At 44.6% G+C, this 24,880-nt stretch overlaps 2 protein-coding genes across 3 annotated transcripts in view; one reads left to right on the top strand and one right to left on the bottom strand.

Annotated features, from left to right (window-relative positions):
• Positions 1 to 5,174: 5,174 nt before the first annotated feature.
• Positions 5,175 to 8,322, top strand: mrpl33 (mitochondrial ribosomal protein L33). The gene is made up of 4 exons (XM_020500824.2): positions 5,175 to 5,306; positions 5,693 to 5,711; positions 6,019 to 6,125; positions 6,698 to 8,322. The coding sequence occupies exons 1-4, from the start codon at positions 5,285 to 5,287 to the stop codon at positions 6,745 to 6,747; spliced, it is 198 nt and encodes a 65-aa protein (XP_020356413.1). The 5' UTR covers positions 5,175 to 5,284; the 3' UTR covers positions 6,748 to 8,322.
• Positions 7,922 to 24,880, bottom strand: part of rbks (ribokinase) — a 78,649-nt gene continuing 61,690 nt past the window's right edge. Inside the window, exons 8-9 of one of the 2 annotated variants that reach the window (XM_020500821.2) lie at positions 22,173 to 22,367; positions 7,922 to 8,594 (exon numbers count right to left, since the gene is read on the bottom strand). In XM_020500821.2, coding sequence (XP_020356410.1) covers positions 8,421 to 8,594; positions 22,173 to 22,367 — 369 coding nt within the window. In that variant the 3' untranslated portion in view covers positions 7,922 to 8,420. The remainder of the gene's footprint in view (positions 8,595 to 22,172; positions 22,368 to 24,880) is intronic. The other variant, XM_020500822.2, reaches the window with a different exon arrangement.

The raw sequence follows: 24,880 nt of genomic DNA on the forward strand, positions 1-24,880 counted from the left end.
TAGAGTACAGTACAGTAGAGCACAGTATAGTAGAGTACAGTACAGTAGAGCACAGTATAGTAGAGTACAGTACAGTAGAGCACAGTATAGTAGAGTACAGTACAGTACAGTAGAGCACAGTACAGTACAGTACAGTACAGTAGAGCACAGTATAGTAGAGTACTGTACAGTAGAGTACAGTACAGTAGAGTACAGTATAGTAGAGTACAGTACAGTAGAGCACAGTATAGTAGAGTACAGTACAGTAGAGCACAGTATAGTAGAGTACAGTACAGTAGAGCACAGTATAGTAGAGTACAGTACAGTAGAGCACAGTATAGTAGAGTACAGTACAATAGAGCACAGTACAGTACAGTACAGTACAGTAGAGCACAGTATAGTAGAGTACAGTACAGTAGAGTACAGTACAGTAGAGTACAGTACATTACAGTAGAGTACAGTACAGTAGAGCACAGTACAGTAGAGTAGAGTAGAGCACAGTAGAGTACAGTACAGTAGAGCACAGTACAGTAGAGCACAGTACAGTAGAGTACAGTACATTACAGTAGAGTACAGTACAGTAGAGTAGAGTACAGTAGAGCACAGTACAGTAGAGCACAGTATAGTAGAGAACAGTAGAGCACAGTACAGTATATTATTATACAGTAGAGTAGAGCACAGTACAGTAGAGTACAGAATAGCACAGTAGAATAGAGCACTGTACAGTAGAGTACAGTAGAGTACAGTAGAGCACATTATCGCGGTCTATGTTTTGGCCAAATAGATGTCAATGTTTGGGTTCTTGGAGCCCCCCGGCTGGCTATGCATATTCATTAATACTCTACACTTTTTCCTGAAGTGTGCACTTGTCCACTACCCACATGGTGGTCCTCTGTAGCTCAGCTGGTAAAGCATGGTGCATGCAACTTTCAAATGGAGCTAGCCTCAATGGAGCTACCCATGCTGTCATAGACGCCTTAATGGCACAAATACAAAAATACAAAGATGAGACCTCTATGGTGTCAATTGTTTTCGGGTTGGACAATTTTGACAAATTTTTGACTTAGCTATAGCTAACATATTTACATTTACATCATTTAGCAGACACTCTTATCCAGAGCATCTTCCTCATCCTTGCTTTGGAAACAAAGTCCATTGTGGACACATTTTGGGGCGGCAGGTAGCCCAGTAGTTAGAGCGTTGGGCCAGTAACCGAAAGGTTTCTGGATCGAATCCCGAGCTGACAAGGTAAACATCTGTTGTTCTGCCCCTGAACAAGGCAGTTAACCCACTGTTCCCTGGGTTGTCATTGTAAATAGGCTGTCATTGTAAATAAGAATGTGTTCTGAACTGACTTGCCTAGTTAAATAAAAGTTTTTTTTAAATTACAGGAGCAATTAGGGTTAAGTGGCTGGCACATGGACACATTTTTTCTCACCTTGGGGCTTGGATATTCGAACCAGTGACCTTTCAGTTACTGGCCCAACGCTCTTACCTGCCACCCCATAGCCATACGGCTGGCTATCTTTTATTTGGACAGATGTATTGTACATCCCAGCAAACATATCTTCTAGTCCCAAAACCTTACTTTACATATTTCTTGATACATTATATGTTCAGTTGTGACACTTCTAAAAAATACTTTACTTTACTCGCGGACATTTCTGTAAAATGCTGGCAGACAGACTATTCACCAAGTTGGAGAGGGGTGCAATCCCATCACCTGGTGATATTTGTAGGGTTGTGGCTGAAGGCATATTCATTCAACAGTATTTTAATGTTACATTTTGTTATTGCCTTGGATTGAGTTAGAACATATCATGATGTAAATAAATGTCCTAAGTTTGGAGACTTAACTGATTTTGTTAAGAATGCAATTTTCAACATTTCTGTAGAATCCCCCATATCTGAAATAGGGTACCATTTGGGATGCATCCATAACCACTTATTAGGACCACTATATACATAAGCAAGACCATACCCCTTACCTCAAAGAGAAAGACAGAGTTTGATTTTTAAAAGAAGACCCCACACATCTGTGCGGTGGTTAACTGGAACATCAATTGATGATTGAATGGAAACTGAAAATGGAAACGCAACATGCAACAAATTTCTGGTCATATGAGGAAATCAGTCAATTGACATCAATTCATTAGGGCCTAATCTATGGATTTCACATGACTGGGAATATATTTATGCATCTGTTGGTCACAGATACCTTAAAAGAAATGGGCCTCACAATGGGCCTCATGGTCTCGTCACGGTATTTCTGTGCATGAAAATTGCCATTGATAAAATGCGATTGTGTTCGTTGTCCGTAGATTATACCTGCCCATACCAGAACCCTACCGCCACCAGGGGGCACTCTGTTCACAACGTTGACATCAGCAAACCGGGAGACCGGTTGGACCTACTGCCAAATTCTCTAAAATGATGTTGGAGGCGGCTTACAGTAGAGAAATTAACATTAAATTATCTGGCAACAGCTCTGGTGGACATTCCTGCAGTCAGTATGCCAATTGCAAGCTCCCTCAAAACTATAGACATCTGTGGCATTGTGTTGTGTGACAAAACTGCACATTTTAGAGTGGCCTTTTATTGTCCCCAGCACAAGGTGCACCTGTGCAATGATCATGCTTTTTAATCAGCTTATTGATATGCCACACCTGTCAGGTGATTGGATTATCTTGCCAAAAGAGAAATGCTCACTAACAAGGATGTACACACATTTGTGCACAACATTTGAGAGAAATAAGCTTTCTGTGCGTATGGAACATTTATGGGATCTTTTATTTCAGCCCATGAAACATGGGACCAACACTTTAACATGGGACCAACATGTTGCATGTATATGTTTGTTCATTGTATATAACCTATAACTATCTGTAAATGTAAAGTACATGACCTTGCATGACTATGACTAAAGCCTAATACTGTACATAAATGTTTGGTTCTGCAATAACTGTTATAATAACTAGGTTACACATTCAAATGCTTGTGTGATAAGACTATAAGTACAACAATTTTATTCAGGAACAAATGCTCTGAATCACCCACCATCACCCTGTCCATTCAACTGGATGGGCCAACAACATGGCAAACTGCAATTTGTGATAATTGTCTTGAATGTTCTTTGCTCGTCCACCAGCACTATTTTCAAATGATTATAAAACCAGTTAGGTATCTTCTCCTGGAAAACAAGACCGAGAGGGCTCCTAAAATAAGCCTCTCAGCTCAAATCCACTGACCTGTTGCGTACAGAGGATTCGATTATAAGACTCAACATCTCAGGGCTCGCTCAATTGGTGTAACCATGGCGACCGGATGTACAGCCGTGTGTGACATCACGGCCCATTCAATTAATGACCTACTAAGCAGAGAGACACGGCTTTGGTCGTAATGTATATTGTGCGGCAACCTGTTGTTCCTATGCTGTCATCTAACCCCTGCTGCTGTTACAACACCCATTTCTAACCATTGTGCAAAGCACATAATCTAATAGTAGAAATGCCCGTCATTGCTGCACTTTGGAGCGCTCTCTCTAAAATGACCTTTTGAAATGACAGGCTCTTTGTTCAGAAGTGACAAAAGCTTAAACCACATCACACTCACTATATCATCACATTCTATTGGTTTGCAAGAGGCCTTTCCAATCACATCTGAGGCCTCTCGGTGACACTAAAAAAGGACAAGTGCATTCAGCATTTGGCTGGTCTGAGAATGGAAGGACTCAATGAGATTCTGTAGGGTCCATGAGCTCACCTTTTTGTAGCATTCCCTATTGTATGTACAGTAAGGGAGAGGGGGAAAGTGCTGATGCAAGCTGGGGAGTGACAGCCACACAGTGTGGGGTGTCTGTGACTGTCTGTGTGCGTATGAGTCGTCTCATACAATCTCGGATACGGTTGTTAGGTCAGCCAAGCTGATGTGAAATAGCTGATAAAGAGATAGCTGAGATGGTTTGGGGGCAGACATCTCAGTGTTCTATTTCATTATGTGGTTTGTGTGTGTGTGTGTGTGTGTGTGTTTGCGCGCATGTGAGCATTTATGTGTGTGTGAGTTAATAAATCAAATGAATTCATATATCGACCGACACCCCTGCCTCATGGACTAATAGTAAAGCTTAGGTATGTCTTGTAAAAATCCAAGTATCCTAGTTTAGACCATTCTGGAGCTGATGTAGTTGGCATACAAGTTGTCTCATTTCTACACCCCAATATGTCCCGTATCAGCAGATTTCTTTGTATTAGCTAATTTTGGCACCATTTGCCATTTGACTGCAGCAAGCTGACCTGCTTCTTCTGTCTATAAGTCTGCCATCACTACCAGTCAGTCAGTCACTGGGCCACCATGGCAGTAGTCTGATCTCTCCAGCCAGGGAGGGGAGAGTGATGCTTATTTAACCTCCTTAGAGGCTGTGGGCTGCTGGAGTGTGTTGATTGTTGAGTGGGTGGAGGTGCTGGTGCTACTGCTGGTGGTGATGCTGAGGCTGGTGGTCTGAATTATCCCTCTGGTGACGCAGGTTTCTCCTCCACACACTTCCTGACAGCTGCTCCCTGCCTGCCTGCCCGTCTGCCTGCTTACGACAATAGGTTATATCCAACAATGTTACGTCCCTGTTCATTTCCTGAACGGCTAGGGTTAGAGAATGTGTTTTCAGCTTGGCGGTGTGGTATCGTTCTTGCCCTCTTGAACCGGTGTCTATCTGGTTGCTAGGTTCAAGCTTTTCATTTGTTTTTGTGTTTTGAGGTTTTCCTTGTTGATTTACTTATCTTTCCCCATCTGTTATGGTGTCTGTTGAATTGATGTGCATGCACTACGTTGAAACTGGAAAGTTATTATTATTTTTTACTACTTGACTATCTATATGAGAAAAGTGTACCTAAAACACATTATCAAAATACAACGTTACAAAAGATGTACTCATTCATTGAGTATGTTATGTACATATTGAGCCATTCTTTGATCACTGTAGCCTTGCTCTTGCGCTATTTAGGGTGCTGGCTGGAATGTAATTGGTTGCCAAATAATTAGATGCAATACGAAAACAATATGTGGCTCTTAATCGCATAATAATACAACTAGTAGACCTGGTTTATCTCTTCCATTTAACAATAATATATATATATATATGCTTCTAATAGTAGATACTCCAATTATTTAATAGGTTCAGAAAAAACAAATAGCTCAGGGGCATGAAAGGGTTAATGACCCGAATGACAACGGCATTAACCCGGAAGTTGTGCTTTGGTATTTCAATGTGACTTACCCTAAACTAGCTAGCTGTTGTAATACTCTATTAAGTATGTTCCTCACGGCTGTAAATCGTGAGTATGATTGAATACGTTGCTGTATATTGTAGTTTTTCACTAAGTTGTATGGCGAAATATAGAATTGGCTGGCTCTATGCATGTCTATGGTTAGCCGATTTTAGCTAGCTATGATTCACTGGCTAGTAGCATTGAAGTCAGCATGTCATTTGTTAACTAACGTTAGCTAGATTAAGTAGTTAGCTACATTCTGAAACAATGTTTTATAGATGGAGATGTCGTATTGACTATCGTTAGCTTGCACAATCAGAAGCTAAGCTAGCTAGCCATGGCAAGTGTTCTACTAATTAACTAGTTAGTTAAACCGAAAGCTAGCTAGCTACCTAAGGGAGTTATGATCTTGCCAATCTGATTTCATTATCTGATCTCTTCCATACACACAGTGGCCAAGGCCAAGTCAAAGTAAGTAAATGATTTCATTCTCCAGCTCATAATTTGTGTATAGACGTCCTACTTTATTACCATATCTAATCCATGTACAATTTTATTATATCCTCAGCTAAGCTACTTCCTAGTAAAGCTTCATACAGTAGAAATTGGAATTTAGGTTTGATGTCTTTCTCTGAACTGTTTGCTGTAATATTATCCTCAATCTGCTCTTTGATAAAAGTGACCCAAGAAATAGCAATGAGCATGTAGTATATATTTTTCATAATTATTGTGGCCTATAACATGTGTTATCACAAAGTAACCATTGCCTTTGTTACAGGACTGTCCTAGTGCAAATGGTGAGTGCTGCTGGGACAGGTTACTGCTTCAACACCAAGAGAAACCGACTACGTGATAAACTGGTGCTGCGAAAAAATGACCCTTTTGGTAAACTACAAACCCTCTCTGATTAGCATTGTATGGAAGCAAACTATTACACTCGCTCTCAGGGAGTTATCACTGATGTCAAGTGGACACTGGCCTCTCACAAGGGCTGTGTCTGTAAACGTTACTTGCAGCCAAGTCCTTGCTTTCGCCATTTTTGTTTCTCTCAAAGCTCATTGGTCCTCATTCGGACCTCCTCCTCCAATGAGCTGAGAGGAATTAGCCTAAGGAAACATGGACAGGGGACGCAAGTGTTTTTTTACAGAAAATTTCAGACACAGCCAATGTGGCTTTAACGTAGACGAGCCATATGACATCATCGTACACAAAGAACCAATAGTGGCATTTTGCTGTCCTACTGTCTATGAGTGATTTAATATTCAGCTTATATCAGGTAACATTTGTGTTTGAGATAATTCAAATCATATACTATGTAGGCCTAGTCATTTGCCCCTGCTTAAATGATACCCTCACAATTATTTTAATTGGTTTGCAATGCTTACCTGATAAACCTACACTTTGCACATAGCTGTTCATAATGCACCCACTTCAGAATTGTATTTCTGTCTTTGCAGTAAACAAACACGTCCTCTTTCACGAAAAGAAGAAGATCAGGTCGATTTAACCATGAACGGCAAAGAACGAGACTTTTGAATCTCCAACATCTAATCAGATGATTTCACTGACATTGTCTAAAATGTGTCGACCGTCATTCGCGAGAAGAGCTAAGGAGTTCCTATTGAACTATTCATGGGCCACATCAACTCATTGTAAACATTTGGGATGAACCAAGCGGTGTCAACCCCAAGTAGTTCTGTTTCCATTCACATCAATAACCAGGTTTCCATCCAACATTTTGTGAGTACAGTACATGTCGGATAGAAATTTCACGACAGGCCTGATGGAACCAGCAAATTTGTCAGTAAACTTTCCAAAGGTCGACGACAGAACACATGTCGTAGTGGGCGAACCACACAACATATCATGACTCCGAAGTTTACTTTGATATGATGGTTATTATATCAATATTTAAATTGTGAGAAGTGGCAGTGGAAACCCCTTTATGTGCAAATATTGATATAATAACCATCATATCATAGCAAACTTGGGAGTCATGATATGTTGTGTGGTTCTCCCCACTACGACTTGGGAAAGCATGCAATTGGCTACAGATTAAATAAGTTGTGATCTTCACAGGGTGGAAAAAGTGCACAGTGATGAGCTTAATGCTCCTTTCCAATACATAGAGGGTCTTATTCTGTTAACATGATGATCGGCTGCTGTTTGACTAATCTCCATCTTATCCATAACAATCAGATCATGTCCTGTAGGTAGCCGACCCACACTGTGTCTGCGAGCTGTTGGCTAGAGCACACATGCAAAGACCAGAGCGGGCACGTTTGCTATATAACGCAACATTTGTTGTGATGGAAACACATTTCACTTGTATTTTTTATTTGGTACATGGGAATTTAACTGCAAAATATATTTTCATGTGCACTACGTCATCACGCACAGCCTTTTATCCGCAACAAGTCAATTTGATGGAAACATCTCTGGTGGGAAAATGTGCATATTTTTGAATATTTGCATGAATATCTAGCCAATTGGATGGAAACCTAGCTATTGAGACAATTATTTCTCAATAAGTAAGAAGTAGCTTATTTCATGTTTTTGCCACTTGTATGTTATTTCTCTAACGTAGGCACATTGCATTTATAATCTTTGTTCTGCAAGAGTATCATATCTGCCATTAAGAAATAATGGAAACATGAAAGAAGGACAACTGTTCACTTATGTTTCACGCTGAATGATCATAAGCTTTTATAACATGATGGTAATTCAGTACAGAATACTTTTTTTTGTCTAGACAAACTAGTCTGGGTTTGTTAACTTTTTCACTAGTTTTTCAGACATGTAAATTATTTGTATCCTCATTGTAGGTCAGAATAAAAATTGAAATGATTCAAGTTTTCCCTCTTAAATGTGTTTGACATTTGTTGATTTTGTCAAAGCTTATGAAAAACAGTGAGTGAAATGGTTTCAATGATGAGTTTGTGGAACACTAGTATGAAACAAAATGTATTAAAAGTATTCCAACCTCATTATTGGACACATTGGAATATAAAAAAAAAAATGTATATGACAATACAGGTATGGCAGATTAATAAAGGACAATGGTCATCATTGCATTAAGTTATTTACATAGTTGTTTAATTACTTGATACAGTACTTGGCACAGTGTTTTAGATAGTTCAGGCTCACAGTGTCCATTTAGCATGCAAGTTTCTGTCTTCTCTAGAAAAGGTCTGTGGGTAGGTCCTTTTTAGAGGGATAAGACACCTGTGTCCCAATTGTCTGTACACTCACTCCTGCCACCTGATTGGCTCTCCTGGCCATCTCTTCCAGGGACATTGTAGGGAAGTGAGCCATGTAGAAGGCCAGGGCACCAATGAAACTGTCTCCAGCTCCCTGTATAGAGACAAACAGTCGTTACTACTCACATAGCAAAACAAACACGCACTGAATGTGTCAACTATTCAATTGAAATGTAGGCTAATAAGAGATTTTTTTAAAGGACAAAGTACTTTCTGTGAACAACAATGACCTTCCTGCGAGAACTCATTAATTCCTTCATTTAGAATTGAATGTAAGTGGAAAGGGGGATACCTAGTTGTACAACTGAATGCATTCAACTGAAATGTGTCTTCCGCATTTAACCTAACCCCTCTGAATCAAAGAGGTGCAGGGGGCTGCCATAATCGACATCCACGTCTTCAGCACCTGGGGAATAGTGGTTTAACTGCCTTGCTCAGGGTCAGAACGGCAGATTTTTACCTTGTCAGCTTGGGGATTCAATCCAGCAACCTTTCGGTTACTGGCCCAACGCTCTAACCACTAGGCTACCTGTCATAGGAGCGATGGAGACGCACACACTGTCAAAGTGGACAAATACAAATCTGAGGCTTAAATGCAAAAATAGAGATTAATTTAATGTAAGCAAATAAAGGAATCTGACTTAATTCCTCATGAAACTTGGAAAAAGTAATCAAGAGGAACTGAGACTAGAGATGTTATTTAACTATCTGACCAACTGTTGGCAACATTAGGGGGTGCTATGACACTTGTCAATTGTAGCTTTTTGAACAAGGCTCCCCACTGTCAGTTGAAATGCCTCCGCCATTAGTCTGAAATGGCCTAATACTCACCCTTTATGACAAACAAATGTATTAACACTTCCACTTAGCCAGTGTGAGATTCCCCGTTTTGTTATAAACAACTGAAGATAAGACGACAAGACCGATGTATACACTTGCATATTGCAGAAATGAAGAATATTTAGCTTACATTTTCAAATGGCTATCGTATATAAAAACAAATGTGGGGGTATTATTCATATAATATGCCAGAATAACGAAATACATTTTACTTTTTTTCTCACCAACATATTTAGCCGAAGAGATTTGTCTTTTGACAGGGTCAGCTTGGCAGAATTATACCATATACCACAATGTACAAGTCAGAAATAAAAACGGTATTTTTTCCCCAGAATTAATAAAAGTAAAGCATTATCAACATTTAAATACAAGTCATATTTCTGAGCACATGATTTCTTTCAAATGATACCTACCTAAACTTGATCTGTGCAAACTAAATATAATTATCAGAGGCTTGAGTACAAATGCCATAACTAAAATACAAATTCAAAATATGTGAAACATTGAAAGGACATGTATTTAGGACATTTCATGAACTCAATTTCATGGACATTTTTGTTCCTTTTTGACACAACATTACCCATTTACAGTATCAAACAAGATACTTACTTTTACAGTAAAAAACATTTTTGCTAATTTGAGCATATTTTGTTGATGTATATTTTAGCACTTTGTCTCGTGTATCCTATACAACCTGAGGTTATAGGCACGTTTAAAGACAACAACCTCAGAGTAGTAATTGGTGAGGAGGAGGACCAATTCAAAGTCCTAATTTGCGATCAAATTTTGCACACATCTATTATTGACATCAACGCATGGTTCTTATAAGTCCCAAGTTCAGCGCGCAGATCCCAAGTTAGGATTAGGTGCGAATAAGTCCTTTGGGCATCACACCTATTCCAGTTTTCTGCCATCCTGGCAGTTTTATAGGCTAACACTCCTCTGGGATTGCCTATCGGTTTATCATGGGTTTAATCTTTCTTTCTCTCTGCTATTGACAGTGATGATGGAATGTGCAATAGGCGCCCAGGGGGGTGGGTTTGGGTGTGTAGGAGAGATGAGGGTGTTAGATCACTGATAGGAAAACGCATGGAGGAATGTGGCAAAGCGTTCAGATTTAACCACAGATGGCCCCCGCCACTGGTTCTCACAAGCCTGGCCAATTACTCACCATTCTGCCTCTCAAATAGTTCATTGCACACTTCCCCGAACACCTTCACCCCTCCCCCAAGTAGCCTCCCACCACATCCCCCATTCAGAAATCTCATCAGCCAAGAAACAAGGCTAGAGTCAAAGGTGACTTTCAGGGATTGGTGAGAGACTGGAAAAAGTGAATACAGGGGGAGAAAAAGTGGGTAGATTTAAATTTTTACCCATGTACTGAGCATTCAGAAAGTATTCAGACCCCTTGACTTTTTCAACATTGTTACAGTCTTATTACAGCCTAATTCTAAAATGTATTAAATCGTTTTTCTTCTTCATCAATCTACACACTATACCCCATAATGACAAAGCAAAAACAGGTAAAAAAGAAATAAAAGGAAATCACATTTATAGAAGTATTCAGAACCTTTACTCAGTACTTTGTTGAAGCAACATTGGCAGTGATTACAGCCTCGAGTCTTCTTAGGTATGACGCTACAAGCTTGGCACACCTGTATTTGGGGAGTTTCTCCCATTCTTCTCTTCAGATCCTCTCAAGCTCTGTCAGGTTGGATGGGAAGCGTTGCTGCACAGCTATTTTCAGGTCTGTCCAGAGATCGGGTTCAAGTTCAGACTTTGCCTGGGCCACTCAAGGATATCCTGTCCCGAAGCCACTCCTGTGTTGTCTTGGCTGTGTGCTTAGGGTCATTGTCCTGTTGGAAGGTGGTCTGAGAATCCTTTAGGTGCCTTTTGGCAAACTCCAAGTGGGCTGTCGTGCCTTTTACTGAGGAGTGGCTTCTGTCTGGCCACTCTACCATAAAGGCCTGATTGGTGCAGTGCTGCAGAGATGGTTGTCCTTCTGGAAGGTTCTCCCATCTCCACAGAGGAACTCTTGAGCTCTGTCAAAGCGATAATTTGGGTTCTTGGTCACCTCCCTGACCAAGGCCCATCTCCCCGATTGCTCAGTTTGGCCAGGCGGCCAGTTTTGGTGGTTCCAAATTTCTTCCATTTTAAGAGTGATGGAGGACACAGTTCTTGGGGCCCTTCAATGCTGCAGAAATGTTTTGGTACCCTTCCCCAGATCTGTAGCTCGACACAATCCTGTCTCAAGAGCTCTACGGAGAATTCCTTCGGCCTCATGGCTTGGTTTTTGCTCTGACATGCTCTGTCAACTGTGGGACCTTATATATACACAGGTGTGTGCCTTTCGAAATCATGTCCAATCAATTTCATTTAGCACCGTTGGACTCCAATCGAGTTGTAGAAACATCTCAAGGATGATCAATGGAAACAGGATGCACCCGAGCTCAATATCAAGTCTCATAGCAAAGGGTCTGAATAGTTATGTAAATAAGGTATCTGTTTTTTATTTGTAAGAAATTTGCTAACATTTCTACATCTGTTTTTGCTTTTTCATTATGCAGTATTGTGTTTAGATTGATGAGGATTATATATTTTTTTCATCCATTTTAGAATAAGACTAACGTAATAGAAAGTAGAAAAGGTCAAGGTGTCTGAATACTTCCCGAAAGCACTGTATGTTTGTCTCCTGTCTGGTCGTTGGTTTGGGTTGTGCTTACCATGTGGAAATGTACGGTCCCACTTTGACAAGTTTCCAGTTCACAGTTCTGGTGAGACAATGACTACACCCTGTCCACACCCAAACTCAATGAGGTTGGCATGAAGAGACAAATAACATACCAAAGAAATTTGAGAGAAAAGAAGGTATCACATTATCAGCCAAGTTGCCAGAACATTTGCGATCATTTACAAATTTCTATTTCAAGTTGGCATTCTTATTCTTTTTCCACCACAGAATCAGGCCAATTCCATTATAATCAACAGAAATGATGAACATGTAAACTACAGGATACACATACTGAGAACTGATCCTCAATGTTTTTGTCATTTCTAAAGAGTGTAACTGGAGTGACACAGGATAACAACTCAAGTCTTCCAGTCTGATCGTCTCTGTCCACCACGTTCCAATGCTCCCCATGCCGAGTCGCTGTCCTCTCGTCTTGTGTTGAAAGCAATGCCTGAGACTGACATGTGACAGCGTCGCATCCCCACGTGACGCTCACTGGAGCTGACAACCTCAGCCCCCCTCAGCCCCGCTGCGGCTGCCCTCGACACACTTTGGTGAAGGTTAGATTGGAAAGCCTGTCAGTCAAACGACAGAAGCGGTAGCCGTGGATGAGTACTGATGCTCTCTCACGGTTAGCTCCGTCCGGTACACGGTGACCTTTATCTCTTGGCTGGTTCTCAGCATTGCTAGAGTCGTAAAAGTTTGAAGTAAGGTGCAGCATGAGCAATCTAACATCAGCATAAACAACTGTGGTCTATGAGTGAAGATGCATGTTGTGGCATGTTATTTTTTTGTCAACATTCAAATGATTTTTTGAAATCAAAACAGATCTGCTCCTCCTTCGTGGTGCTCTTCATTAGTCTCCTTTCTTTCAAAACGGATCCCTGCCCTAAACTTAGTCTTAAAAAGGGGATACAAAGAATCTGACATTGTGCATCACAATGACTGTATTTCCTGTAATCTAGTCTCCGATACGGGCGTGACGGATGGGGAAACAGTAATCCCCAGCCTGGGGACCTCATCAATAAGGACCCCCTAGAGAGAGTAAAGAACTCCGTGGCCAGTGCTGACTCAAACTGTAACTGGACCCCAAGCTTCCGGGAAAGAATGATGACAGTTGCTCTGCGGAAGTATCGGAAGATAATGACCAGATCAAAAGCACAGTAAATTGAATAGATTAAGCCTCCTGAGCACAATGTCTTTGATCTGTCCATCATTTTGGTTTACGGTCTTGTCATTTTCTTCTTCATTTCACCAGTGTGATCAATGTACACAGATTCAGAAGAAGAGGATAGCTTGGATTACATATGGCATAGAGGTGGTAACTAACCACTGGCATGTGCAGTCCAATAAGGCCTTCATGGGGGCCTCCCTTCGTTGCGCCAGCTTCGCAGTGACTAACTACGCAGTGGTCAGGGTTCGGAAGAGGTGAAGAATACTGGGGTATTCCCCTACCTACCGCTTCCAGGAACAAGCCTGTGTGTGGTCATCTGTCTCCTCTCATAGGAAGGAAGTCAGGATGATATGGATTGTCCAGACCCACTCTGAGCTGTTTTGTCTGGCCTGGCAACTACCCCCACCATCACACCAACCCCACAGTACAGGAAAAGCACAGGCCAAAGGGGTGGCCACTGTGTGTGTGCGTGAGAGACAGAGACCGCAGACTTGTGTGCGCAAGCATCATCCAATCGTCCACACTAACAGCGCAGCCTCTGTGAAAGTAGGAATGCCTGCACTCAATTTAAGAAAGAAGGAAAACTTTAGGGGAAGACGGGAGGGAAGAGTGAATTTTGCTTTGTTACCAGTCCAGCTTTGCAGCTGACCCTGACTCCGCCTCTAAAGCCTTGCCACGTACAATGTGTTGCTCGTGGAAGAGAAGGGGGGAGGGTGTTGTGGTTCAGTGGATGATGAAAGAACTGGGGTAGCAACCAGGAGAAGCTAGAATTGTATGCTGCTTTGAACTCAGCACTGACTGGAAAGGATACTGGCAGTATAATAAAACAATATTTATGTGTGTTTTTGGGTGGTGACAGTGTTGATCCTGCAAGATCATAGCTTCAGACCCAGCCTCTTTCCTCAGTTCGCCAACCCACGCATAGCATCGAAGCCACCAAATTCACACCAAGCAAACATGCTTCTGGTGAAAAAAAATGAGAGCGCAGCACTACACCGTGTTCACTCAGCGAAAAACGCCAATGAACAAAATCAAAGAACCAAATACTTTTTAAAGAGGCCTTACCATGCATGTAAAAAAATGTTATCAAATAAATAAAAAGGAAACACCAAAAGGTCTGTGAAGCTGACTAGCCATTCAGAAAACAATCTTTTCTTTTGCTAGTAAAAATAAATTGTTTACTGGAAGAGGGATTAGGGCATCCAGAAGAGTTAAACACTCCAGAATTTATGGGGCCATCAAAGTGTAGGGGGGAGCACTGCCAAAACCAAGGCCCGATCACAGGCTGGGCCGTGTTGTGTTCTGCTGACTGGTGCAGGGCTGAGAGGTGAGTCACAGAGGGAGGGGAGGGGGTTTGGGGTGAAGGAAGCTAAGCCAGGTTCCCCTCAGGGCTATGGTTCATTTTGTATGCACCACCAGGGAATGGGGGAGTTGGTGTGTTTGCGTGTATTAGTAGGGACAGTAAAAGTATAAAGGGTCATTTAATTATAGGTACACTGAGGCAGATTGCAGTACAAATAGTTTTGGTAACATTAATGGATCGGTAAAGCTAACTTGTGGGATCTGTACACACGCAGTCAGGACACTAATTGCTTCTGAGCACTCTCACATTGCACTGACTTCAGCAAATTGGTATCTATTGTACTGTTTTGTAAATGGGGAGTGTATAAGGTTGATTACAGTACAGACATACACACTAAGTTACAGTACAGACATACACACTGAGACAGGAATATGACACTTCGCGTCGTGGCAAGGTGTTGATGGGAGAGAGAAAAATCCCAACAGTCATGAAGGCCTAAACACTCCCTTATTGTTACTCTCCTGCTTCAGTGGGTTCACTTGTTTTAACTTCAGTTAATGGGGGATTTTGATTCCAAACAGGAACAATGAGTTTCAAAATGGAAAAGTTTCTTATTAAACACAAGATAAAAGATACCCAGTTTAAGGAGATATAATCTTGTAGTTTGAATGCATCTGTACTTTTGCAGCTCAATATCAACTGCACGCAAACCGCTGGACTCTCTAATTCACAACACTGTCACCCTGTGGAATTTATCAAATGCATCATCTGTAGTTGTATGCAAACACATTGAAAATGACTATTTTCCTCTATAGCCTAACAAATGCATCAACTCTAAATCAGTTGTGTCCCAAACTCGAACAGGAAGTGTGAAAGTCTCACCGAGCCAGGCGTGACGGCAAAGCCTTTTCAAGATGAAATCAGGAAGAGAATCCAAAATGTCCCCACATCCCCTATAAAACCCAGTTTAATCTTTAACCTCTGCTGGGGTGAGAAACTACCGAGCCATTAGCCTCCACCTCTGGGACGTCGTGTGCTGGTCTGGGGCCGAGAGAATTTAATTTAATCACGTCATGGTGATTAGTAGTACACAACATATTGTGCGCATACGTAATATTTTTCGGTGTCCCCCCAGAAGTTGAAGAGGAGTGTCCACATCAAAGTGATGCAAACATCTGCTTTTCTTTTATGGCTATGTCGAGGAAGTTGTTAGATCATGGAAAATAATGTGCAGGGTTTGACATTTACTTTTTTAGCCACTTCAGACAAGTAGGTCTGATTGTTTTACTTGTCCAAAAGCTCAAGTCACATGTCCAGTCACTTGTCTGTAACACCATTTTTACATCATTGTATGATGCAAGGAACCACTTTTCAAAATAAATCACTTTTTTTTTTTACCATAGAGAATAAGACCAATCAAACTGTATTTGTCACATGCGCCAAATACAACAAGTGTAGACTTTACTATGAAATGCTTACTTACAAGCACTTAACCAACAGTGCAGTTCAAGAAGAAGAAAATATTTACCAAGTAGACTAAAATAAAAATAATAAAAAAGTAACACAATAAGAATAACGAGGTTATATGCAGGGGACACCGGTACCGAATCAGTGTGCAGGGGTACAGGTTAGTTGAGGTAATTTGTACATGTAGGTGGGGGTGAAGTGACTATGCATGGATAATAAACAGCGAGTAGCAACAGTGTACAAAAGGGAGGGGGTGGTGGGGGTCAATGTAAATTGTCCGCTGGCAATTTTATTAATTGTTCAGCAGTCTTATGGCTTAGGTGTAGCAGCTGTTTAATGAGCCTTTTGGTCCTAGACTTGGCGCTCCAGTACCGCTTGCCGTGCGGTAGTAGAGAAAGAAAAAAGTCTATAACTTGGGTGACTGGAGTCTCTGACAATTTTATGGGCTTTCCTCTGACACCACCTATTATATAGGTCCTGGAAAGCTTGGCCCCATTGATGTACTGGGCCGTTCGCACTACCCTCTGTAGCGCCTTACGTTCAGATGCCGAGCAGTTTCTATACCAGGCGGTGATGCAACCGGTCAGGATGCTCTCAATGGTGCAGCTATAGAACCCTTTGAGGATCTGGGGACCCATGACAAATCTTTTCAGTCTCCTAAGGGGGAAAAGGTTTTGTCATGCCCTCTTCACGACTATCTCGGTATGTTTGGACTATGATAGTTCGTTGGCGATGTGGACACCGAGGAACTTGAAACTCTCGACCAGCTCCACTACAGCCCCGTCGATGTTAATGGGGGACTGTTCGGTCCGGCCCGCCTTTTCCTGTAGTCCACGATCAGTTTCTTAGTCTTGCTCACATTGAGGGAGAGGTTGTTGTCCGGTCACCATACTGCCAGTTCTCTGACCTCCTCCCTATAGGCCGTCTCATCGTTGTCGGCAATCAGGACTACCACTTTTGTGTCGTCAGCAAACTTAATGGTGTTGGAGTCGTGTTTGGCCACACAGTTGTGGGTGAACAGGGAATACAGGAGGGGACTAAGTACACACCCCTGAGGGGCCTCAGTGTTGAGGATCAGTGTGGCAGACCTGTTGCTGCGTACTCTTACCACCAGGGGGCGGCCCATCAGGAAGTCCAGGATCCAGTTGCAGAGGGAGGTGTTTAGTCCCAGAGTCCTTAGCTTAGTGATGAGCTTCGTGGGCACTATGGTGTTGAACGCTGAGCTGTAGTCAATGAAGAGCATTCTCACATAGATGTTCCTTTTGTCCAGGTGAGAAAGGGCAGTATGGAGTGCGATTGAGATTGCATCATCTGTGGATCAGTTGGGGCGGTATGCGAATTGGAGTGGGTCTAGGGTGTCTGGGAGGATGCTGTTGATGTGAGCCATGACCAGCCTTTCAAAGCACTTCATGGCTACCGACATGAATGCCACAGGGCAGTAATCATTTAGACAGGTTACCTTCTCTTCCTTGGGCACGGGGACTATGGTGGTCTGCTCGAAACATGTAGGTATTACAGACCCGGTCAGGGAGAGGTTGAAAATGTCAGTGAAGACACTTGCCAGTTGGTCCACACATGCTTTGAGTACACGTCCTGGTAATCCGTCTGGCCGAGTGGCTTTGTGAATGTTGACCTGTTTAAAGGTTTTGTTCTGTATCACACAGTCTTGTGTCACACAGTTTTGTATCACACAGTCATCCAGAACAGCTGGTGCTCTCGTGCATGCTTCAGTGTTACTTGCCTCGAAGCAAACATAAAAGGCATTTAGCTCATCTGGAAGGCTCACGTCACTGGGCAGCTTGCGTCTGGGTTTCCCTTTGTAGACCGTAAATGTTTTCAAGCCCTGCCACATCCGACGAGCGTCAAAGCCGTTGTAGTAGGATTCAATCTTAATCCTGTATTGACGCTTTGCATGTTTGTTGGTTAGTCTGAGGGCATAGCGGGATTTCTTATAAGTGCCCGGATTAGTCTCCCACTCCTTGAAAGTGGCAGCTCTAGCCTTTAGCTCAATGCGGATGTTGACTGTAATCCATGGCTTCAGGCTGGGATATGTACGTACAGTCACTGAGGGGACGACGTCATCGATGCACTTATTGATGAAGCCGATGACTGAGGTGGTGTACTCCTCAATGCCATTGGATGAATCCCGGAACATGTTCCAGTCTGTGCTATTAGAACAGTCCTGTAGTGTAGCATCCACGTAATTTGACCACTTCCGTATTGAGTGAGTCACTGGTACTTCCTGCTTTAGTTTTTGCATGTAAGCAGGAATCAGGAGGATGGAATTATGGTCAGATTTGCCAAATGGAGGGCGGGGGAGAGCTTTGTATGCATCTCTGTGTGTGGAGTAAAGGTGGTCTAGGATTTGTTTTTCTCTGGTTGCACATGTGACATGCTGGTAAAAAAAATTGTAAAACTGATTTAAGTTTGCCTGCATTAAAGTCCCCGGCCACAAAGAGTGCTGCTTCTGGGTGAGCATTTTCCTCTTGGCTTATGGCCTCATAGAGCTGTTTACACTATGCTTATTGACTTCTTTATTAAATAATTCCCCCCCGGGGATTGAAATTATGGTTATCTCTGGGATGATAAAAAATGTCGTAAGGTTCTGGGACAGTTCTGGGGCGACAGATCCCAAATTCATACAACCACTGAACATTAACGCAACAGATCAAAATGTATAGCTTAAAATGTCTATAATGTTTTACTTCTTCATATTATAAGCTCAACAATATGCACATGGCTGTAGGGTACGCAGGAATGTTCCAAAATGCAATTTGCGGAAAACACCATTCTCAAAAGTGAACCGCACGCGGTGAGTCGTTTCATTTGTCAGGTGAAAATATCTGTTAGAAGTTAAGAAAGAAGGGCGATCTAAAGATGAATCAACTAACATGGGCTACTTAAAGTATATGTTAATGATTATGCCTTTGGCTGCTGGACAAAAAAAAAAGTTTATTTGAAAACCAATAGAACATGATACAAATGCTGGTTTCAATGGCATATTAAATGTAAACTTCACCGCTAGACACTATTTGGGATGTTTTTCAGGTCTCCCTACATAATTATGAATGATGAGAGGGTGTTTCAGACATAATTATGAATGATGAAAGGGTGTTTCGGACATAATTATGCACTATAGCTGTATTTATACGTTTTTGCGCTACCAATGACGTCACTGGTTGATTGAGCCAGCTGTCTGATATAAAAATGAATGGAGCCATGTTTTGTAGCAATTGTTGTTGTCACGCCCTGATCTTAGAGATCCTTTAAATTCTCTATTTGGTAGGTCAGGGTGTGACTAGAGTGGGATATCTATGTTTATTTTTCTTTGTATAGTTCCTAATCAGAGGCAGCTGTCTATCGTTGTCTCTGATTGGGGATCATACTTAAGCAGCCCTTTTTCCCACCTTGAGTTGTGGGATCTTGTCTTTGTGTGTTGCATGTGTTGCACTCCTAGCTTTACTTTCGTTGAGTTGTTTATTGTTTTTTGGTGGAACATTTAAAATGAAAGAAAATGTACGCCTACAACGCTGCACCTTGGTCTTCATTTAACGAAGGACGTTACAGAAGATCCCACCACCAACGGACCAAGCAGCGTGGTCAGGAGGACTGGACCTGGGGGGAAATCCTGGAGGGAGAAGGACCATGGACAAGGGCTGGGGAGTATCGAAGGAGGAGATAGAGGCAGCGAAAGTGGAAGGGCGACGATACGAGGAGTTAGCTCAACGAAGCAAGCACGAGAGGCAGCCCCCCAAAAATATGGGGGGGGGGGGGGAGATTGGCGGACTCAGGGTTTAGAACTGAGCCAACTCCCCGTGCTTACCGTGGGGAGCGAGTGACCGGTCAAGCACTGTATTATCCGGTTCTGCGCACCATGCCTTCAGCGCGCATCCACAGCCCGGTGCGCTCTGTGTAAGATCCTTCGCAGTTGCCGTGCTAGAGTGGGCATTCAGCCAGGACGGATTGTGCCTGCTCAGCACTCCTGGCCTCCGGTGCGTCTCTTCGGCCCAGGATATCCTGCGCCAGCTCTACGCACGGTATCCCCAGTTCGCCAGCACAACCCAGTGCGGCCTGTGCCAGCTCCCCGCACTTGCCGTGCTACAGGGGGGATTTAGCCAGGACGTGTTGTGCCAGCTCTACGCTCCAGACCTCCAGCACGCCTCCACGGCCCAGCATATCCTGCACCGGCTCTACGCACTATGCCTCCAGTGCGCCTTCATAGCCCAGTGAGTCCCGTGCCAGCTCTCCACACTCACCGAGCTAAAATGGGTATCCAGCCAGGACGCGTTGTGGCTGCTCCCCGCACCAGGCTTCCAGTACGTCTCCTCAGTCCGGTGAGACCTGTTCCGGCTCCGCGTACGAAGCCTCCAGTGATGATCCATGGCCCGGAGCCTGTAGTGATGATCCATGGCACGAAGCCTCCAGTGATGATCCATGGCCCGGAGCCTCCAGTGATGATCCATGGCACGAAGCCTCCAGTGATGATCCATGGCCCGGAGCCTGTAGTGGTAATCGATGGCACAAAGACACCAGTGATGATCCATGGCCCGGGAGCCTGTATTGATGGTCTATGTCAAGGAGCCTGCAGTGACGTTCACCAGTCCACCCCCGGCCCTTTTTCTCACCTTCAGTTGTGGGATCATGTCTTTGGTTGTTGCATGTGTTTGCACTCTTAGCTTTACGTTCGTTTAGTTGTTTATTGTTTTTGATGGAATATTTATAATTAAAAGAAAATGTACGCCTACCACGCTGCACCTTGGTCTTCATTTAACGACGGACGTTACAGTTGTGGCCTTTGTGTTTTTCCGATTGCACGTTCTCGCTAGCAGCGTGAAGATATGGTTGTTCTTGCTCAATAGAGCCATTGAACTTTTCTCAACGATATTCATATCTGCCAGGACATTGCAGGATATCTAGGTTGACTCATTTTCCCTGGCTTTGTGAAGATTACAGCCTGACAGGAGCCATACTTCCTTGTTCCTACCCTCGAAGGCAGGCTTTTCAAAATGGTGGCGGTACTAGTTTACAGGATCACAGGAGCTGTTACAGTGTACTCACTGCCTACCCTAGTTGGCTAAATAATTAGCTACAATGGCTGTTCCTGATGATTCCTTTTTCCAAGAAGAGCTGGATGACAATTTTTTTAATTTAAATTTTGCATAGGGATATACATCCCTATTTAGTTGAGTAGTTGAGACGGGAAAAAATACAGTGCCTTGCAAAAGTATTCACCCTCCCTGGCATTTTTCCTATTTTGTTGCCTTACAACCTGGAATTAAAATGGATTTTTGGGGGGTTTGTATCATTTGAGTTACACAACATGCCTACCACTTTGAAGATGCTACATATTTTTTTTTATTGTGAAACAAACTGTATTTCTGATTAATTTGATGTTATTTTAATGGACAAAAAAATGCTTTTCTTTCCAAAACAAGGACATTTCTAAGTGACCCAAAACTTTTGAACAGCAATGTATATATTACACAGTACCAGTCAAAAGTTTGGAAACACTTACGGTACTCATTCTCAGCTTGTTCTCTTTCTGCTGCACTGATGTTGGCTGATCAGATGCCTTCCTCTTTGAAGTGAAAAGGGGGGGGGGGGGGGGGGGCTACAAACAACAAAAAATTGAATATGTATTTTCTTAGCCCTTGTTCTCCCCAATTTCGTGGTATCAAATTGTTAGTTACAGTCTTGTCCCATTGCTGCAACTCCCGTATGGACTCGGGAGAGGCGAAGGTCAAAAGCCATGAGTCCTCCGAACTCTTTGTGAGAAAACTGCACATTTTAGAGTGGACTTTTATAGCACCTGTGTAATGATCATGCTGTTTAATCAGCTTCTTGATATGCCACACCTGTCAGGTGAATGGATTACTTTGGCAAAGGAGAAATGCTTACTAAAAAAACCTGTGCACAACATTTTAGAGAAAAGCTTTTTGTGTATATGGAAAATGTCTGGGATCTTTTATTTCAGCTCATGAAACATGGGACCAACACTTCACATGTTGCGTTTATATTTTTGTTTCGTATTAATAAGTCTCATTAAAGTTTAGCTACATTTTCTGACGCCTCCCTCATTTAACTATAGCCAATATGCCTACACTTTGACATGCAGGCTTGAGAAACTGTGATATTAAGACCCTAGGGATATTCTTACCGTGGTATCCACTGTTGTCACCGGCTTGGTGGGGACGTGGTGTGATGGGGACGAGGGCTCATGTGCCGACAGCACAACGCAGCCCCGGGAGCCCAGGGTGATGATGACCGAGCTGCAGCCTCGCCTCAGCAGCTCCTCACCGGCCCGGCCAGCATCCTCTATACTCGCCACGGCCACCCCCGTCAGTAGCTCTGCCTGTGGAGACCACCAGGGAGGTGTGTTAGAAATTGTGTGGTCTGGGATTTGAGCCAGCAACCTTCAGACTACTGGCCCACCTCAAAGTGAAAATCTATGTATGTTGAGTGTGTGGGTGTGCATCGCCCAGGAGGGTGCAGGACATTGGTGAGGGGTAAGTTGAGTTCTTATAATGGAGGCACTTTACAAAATCACTTTATAAATCCCTATTAGTTCAGTTTTACATCTATTGGGGGGGTAAGCTAATATATGGAATTGTTTAAGATCGTCATACCATGGATCATTTCAATATTTGATTTAAATGTATAAATATTTATTAATAGTGAACCGCACAACAAAACAATAAAGAATAAACGAAACGTGACATTCTGGAGTGTTCACAGGCAACAACACAAAAACAAGATTGGGAACCATACCAGGCCAACATAGAAATAAAACAACCTAGATTACCCACCCTAGTCACACCCCGACCTAACCAAAATAGAGAATAAAAAGGCTCTCTATGGTCAGGGCGTCACAGCCCCCCCCCCCCCCCCCCCCCCAAAGGTGCGGACTCCGGCCGCAAAACCTGACTCTCTAGGGGAGGGTCCTGGTGGGCATCTAGCGTTGGTGGCCGTGCCCAGACTGGGCCTCGGCGCAGAGGAGGCTCCGGCCTTGGAGCTGAGTTAGCCGCCATGCCTGGACTGGGCACCGGCGCAGAGGAAGGCTCCGGCCATGGAGCGGGACTGGACGCCGTGCCTGGACCGGGCACCGGCGCAGAGGAAGGCTCTGGTCTTGGAGTGGGACTGGACGTCGTGCCTGGACCGGGCACCGGCGCAGAGGAGGGCTCCGGCCGTGGAGCGGGACTGGACATAGTGCCTGGACCGGGCACCGGTGCAGAGGAAGGCTCCGGTCTTGGAGCGGGGCTGGACGTCGTGCCTGGACCGGACATCGGCACAGAGGAAGGCTCCTGCCATGGAGCAGGACTGGACGCCGTGCCTGGACCGGGCACCGGCGCAGAGGAAGGCTCCGGCCATGGAGTGGGACTGGACGCCGTGCCTGGACTGGACATCGGCACAGAGGAAGGCTCCTGCCATGGAGCGGGACTGGACGTCGTGCCTGGAACGGGCACCGGTGCAGAGGAAGGCTCCTGTCTTGGAGCGGGACTGGACGCCGTGCCTGGACCGGGCACCGGCGCCGAGGAAGGCTCTGTTCTTGGAGTGGGACTGGATGTCGTGCCTGGACCGGGCCCCGGCGCAGAGGAGGGCTCCGGCCATGGAGCGGGACTGGACATAGTGCCTGGACCGGGCACCGGTGCAGAGGAAGGCTCCGGTCTTGGAGCGGGGCTGGACGTCGTGCCTGGACCGGGCACCGGCGCAGAGGAAGGCTCCGGCCTTGGAGCGGGACTGGACGTCGTGCCTGGACAGGGCACCGGCACAGAGGAAGGCTCCGGCCTTGGAGCGGGACTGGACGTCGTGCCTGGAACGGGCACCGGTGCAGAGGAAGGCTCCTGTTTTGGAGCGGGACTGGACGCCGTGCCTGGACCGGGCACCTGCGCCGAGGAAGGCTCTGGTCTTGGAGTGGGACTGGACGTCGTGCCTGGACCGGACCCCGGCGCAGAGGAGGGCTCCGGCCGTGGAGCGGGACTGGACATAGTGCCTGGACTGGGCACCGGAAGGCTCCGGGCTTGGAGCGGGGCTGGACGTCGTGCCTGGACCGGGCACCGGCGCAGAGGAAGGCTCCGGCCTTGGAGCGGGACTGGACGTCGTGCCTGGACAGGGCACCGGCGCAGAGGAAGGCTCCGGCCTTGGAGCGGGACTGGACGTCGTGCCTGGAACGGGCACCGGTGCAGAGGAAGGCTCCTGCCATGGAGCGGGACTGGACACCGTGCCTGGACTGGGCATCGGCGCAGAAGAAGGCTCCGGCCATGGAGCAGGACTGGACGCCGTCACTGGACTGGGCTTTGGTGCAGAGAAAGGCTCCGGCCTTGGAGCTGGACTGGACGCTGTGCCTGGACTGGGCACCGGCGAAGAGGAAGGCTCCTGCCATGAAGCTGGGCTGGACGCCTTGCTCATTCCTTCGATGATAAACACGAATCCGACCATCACCCCTGGTGAGACAAAACTGCGACTCATCAGTGAAGAGCACTTTTTGTCTGGTCCAGCGACGGTGGGTTTGTGCCCATAGGCGACGTTGTTTCCGGTGATATCTGTTGACGACCTGCCTTACAACACGCCTACAAGCCCTCAGTCCAGCCTCTCTCAGCCTATTGAGGATATTCTGAGCACTGATGGAGGGATTATGCGTTCCTGGTGTAACTAGGGCAGTTGTTGTTGCCATCCTGTACCTGAGGTGTGATGTTCGGATGTACCGATCCTGTGCAGGTGTTGTTACACGTGGTCTGCCACTGCGAGGATGATCAGCTGTCCATCCTGTCTCCCTGTAGCGCTGTCTTAGGCGTCCCACATCTGCAGTCCTCATGCCTCCTTGCAGCATACCTAAGGAACGTTCACGCAGATGAGCAGGGACCCTGG

The sequence above is a fragment of the Oncorhynchus kisutch genome, linkage group LG14, assembly GCF_002021735.2.
Source record: "Oncorhynchus kisutch isolate 150728-3 linkage group LG14, Okis_V2, whole genome shotgun sequence".
In the NCBI taxonomy this organism is placed as follows: domain Eukaryota; kingdom Metazoa; phylum Chordata; class Actinopteri; order Salmoniformes; family Salmonidae; genus Oncorhynchus; species Oncorhynchus kisutch.

What these genes read in the sequence shown, in the direction of transcription:
- mrpl33 (XM_020500824.2), top strand. Translation starts at nt 5,285, where the DNA reads ATGTTCCTCACGGCTGTAAATC. An exon ending in GCGAAAAAATGACCCTTTTG is followed by an intron (nt 6,126 to 6,697) that starts GTAAACTACAAA and finishes CTGTCTTTGCAG; the next exon opens with TAAACAAACACGTCCTCTTT.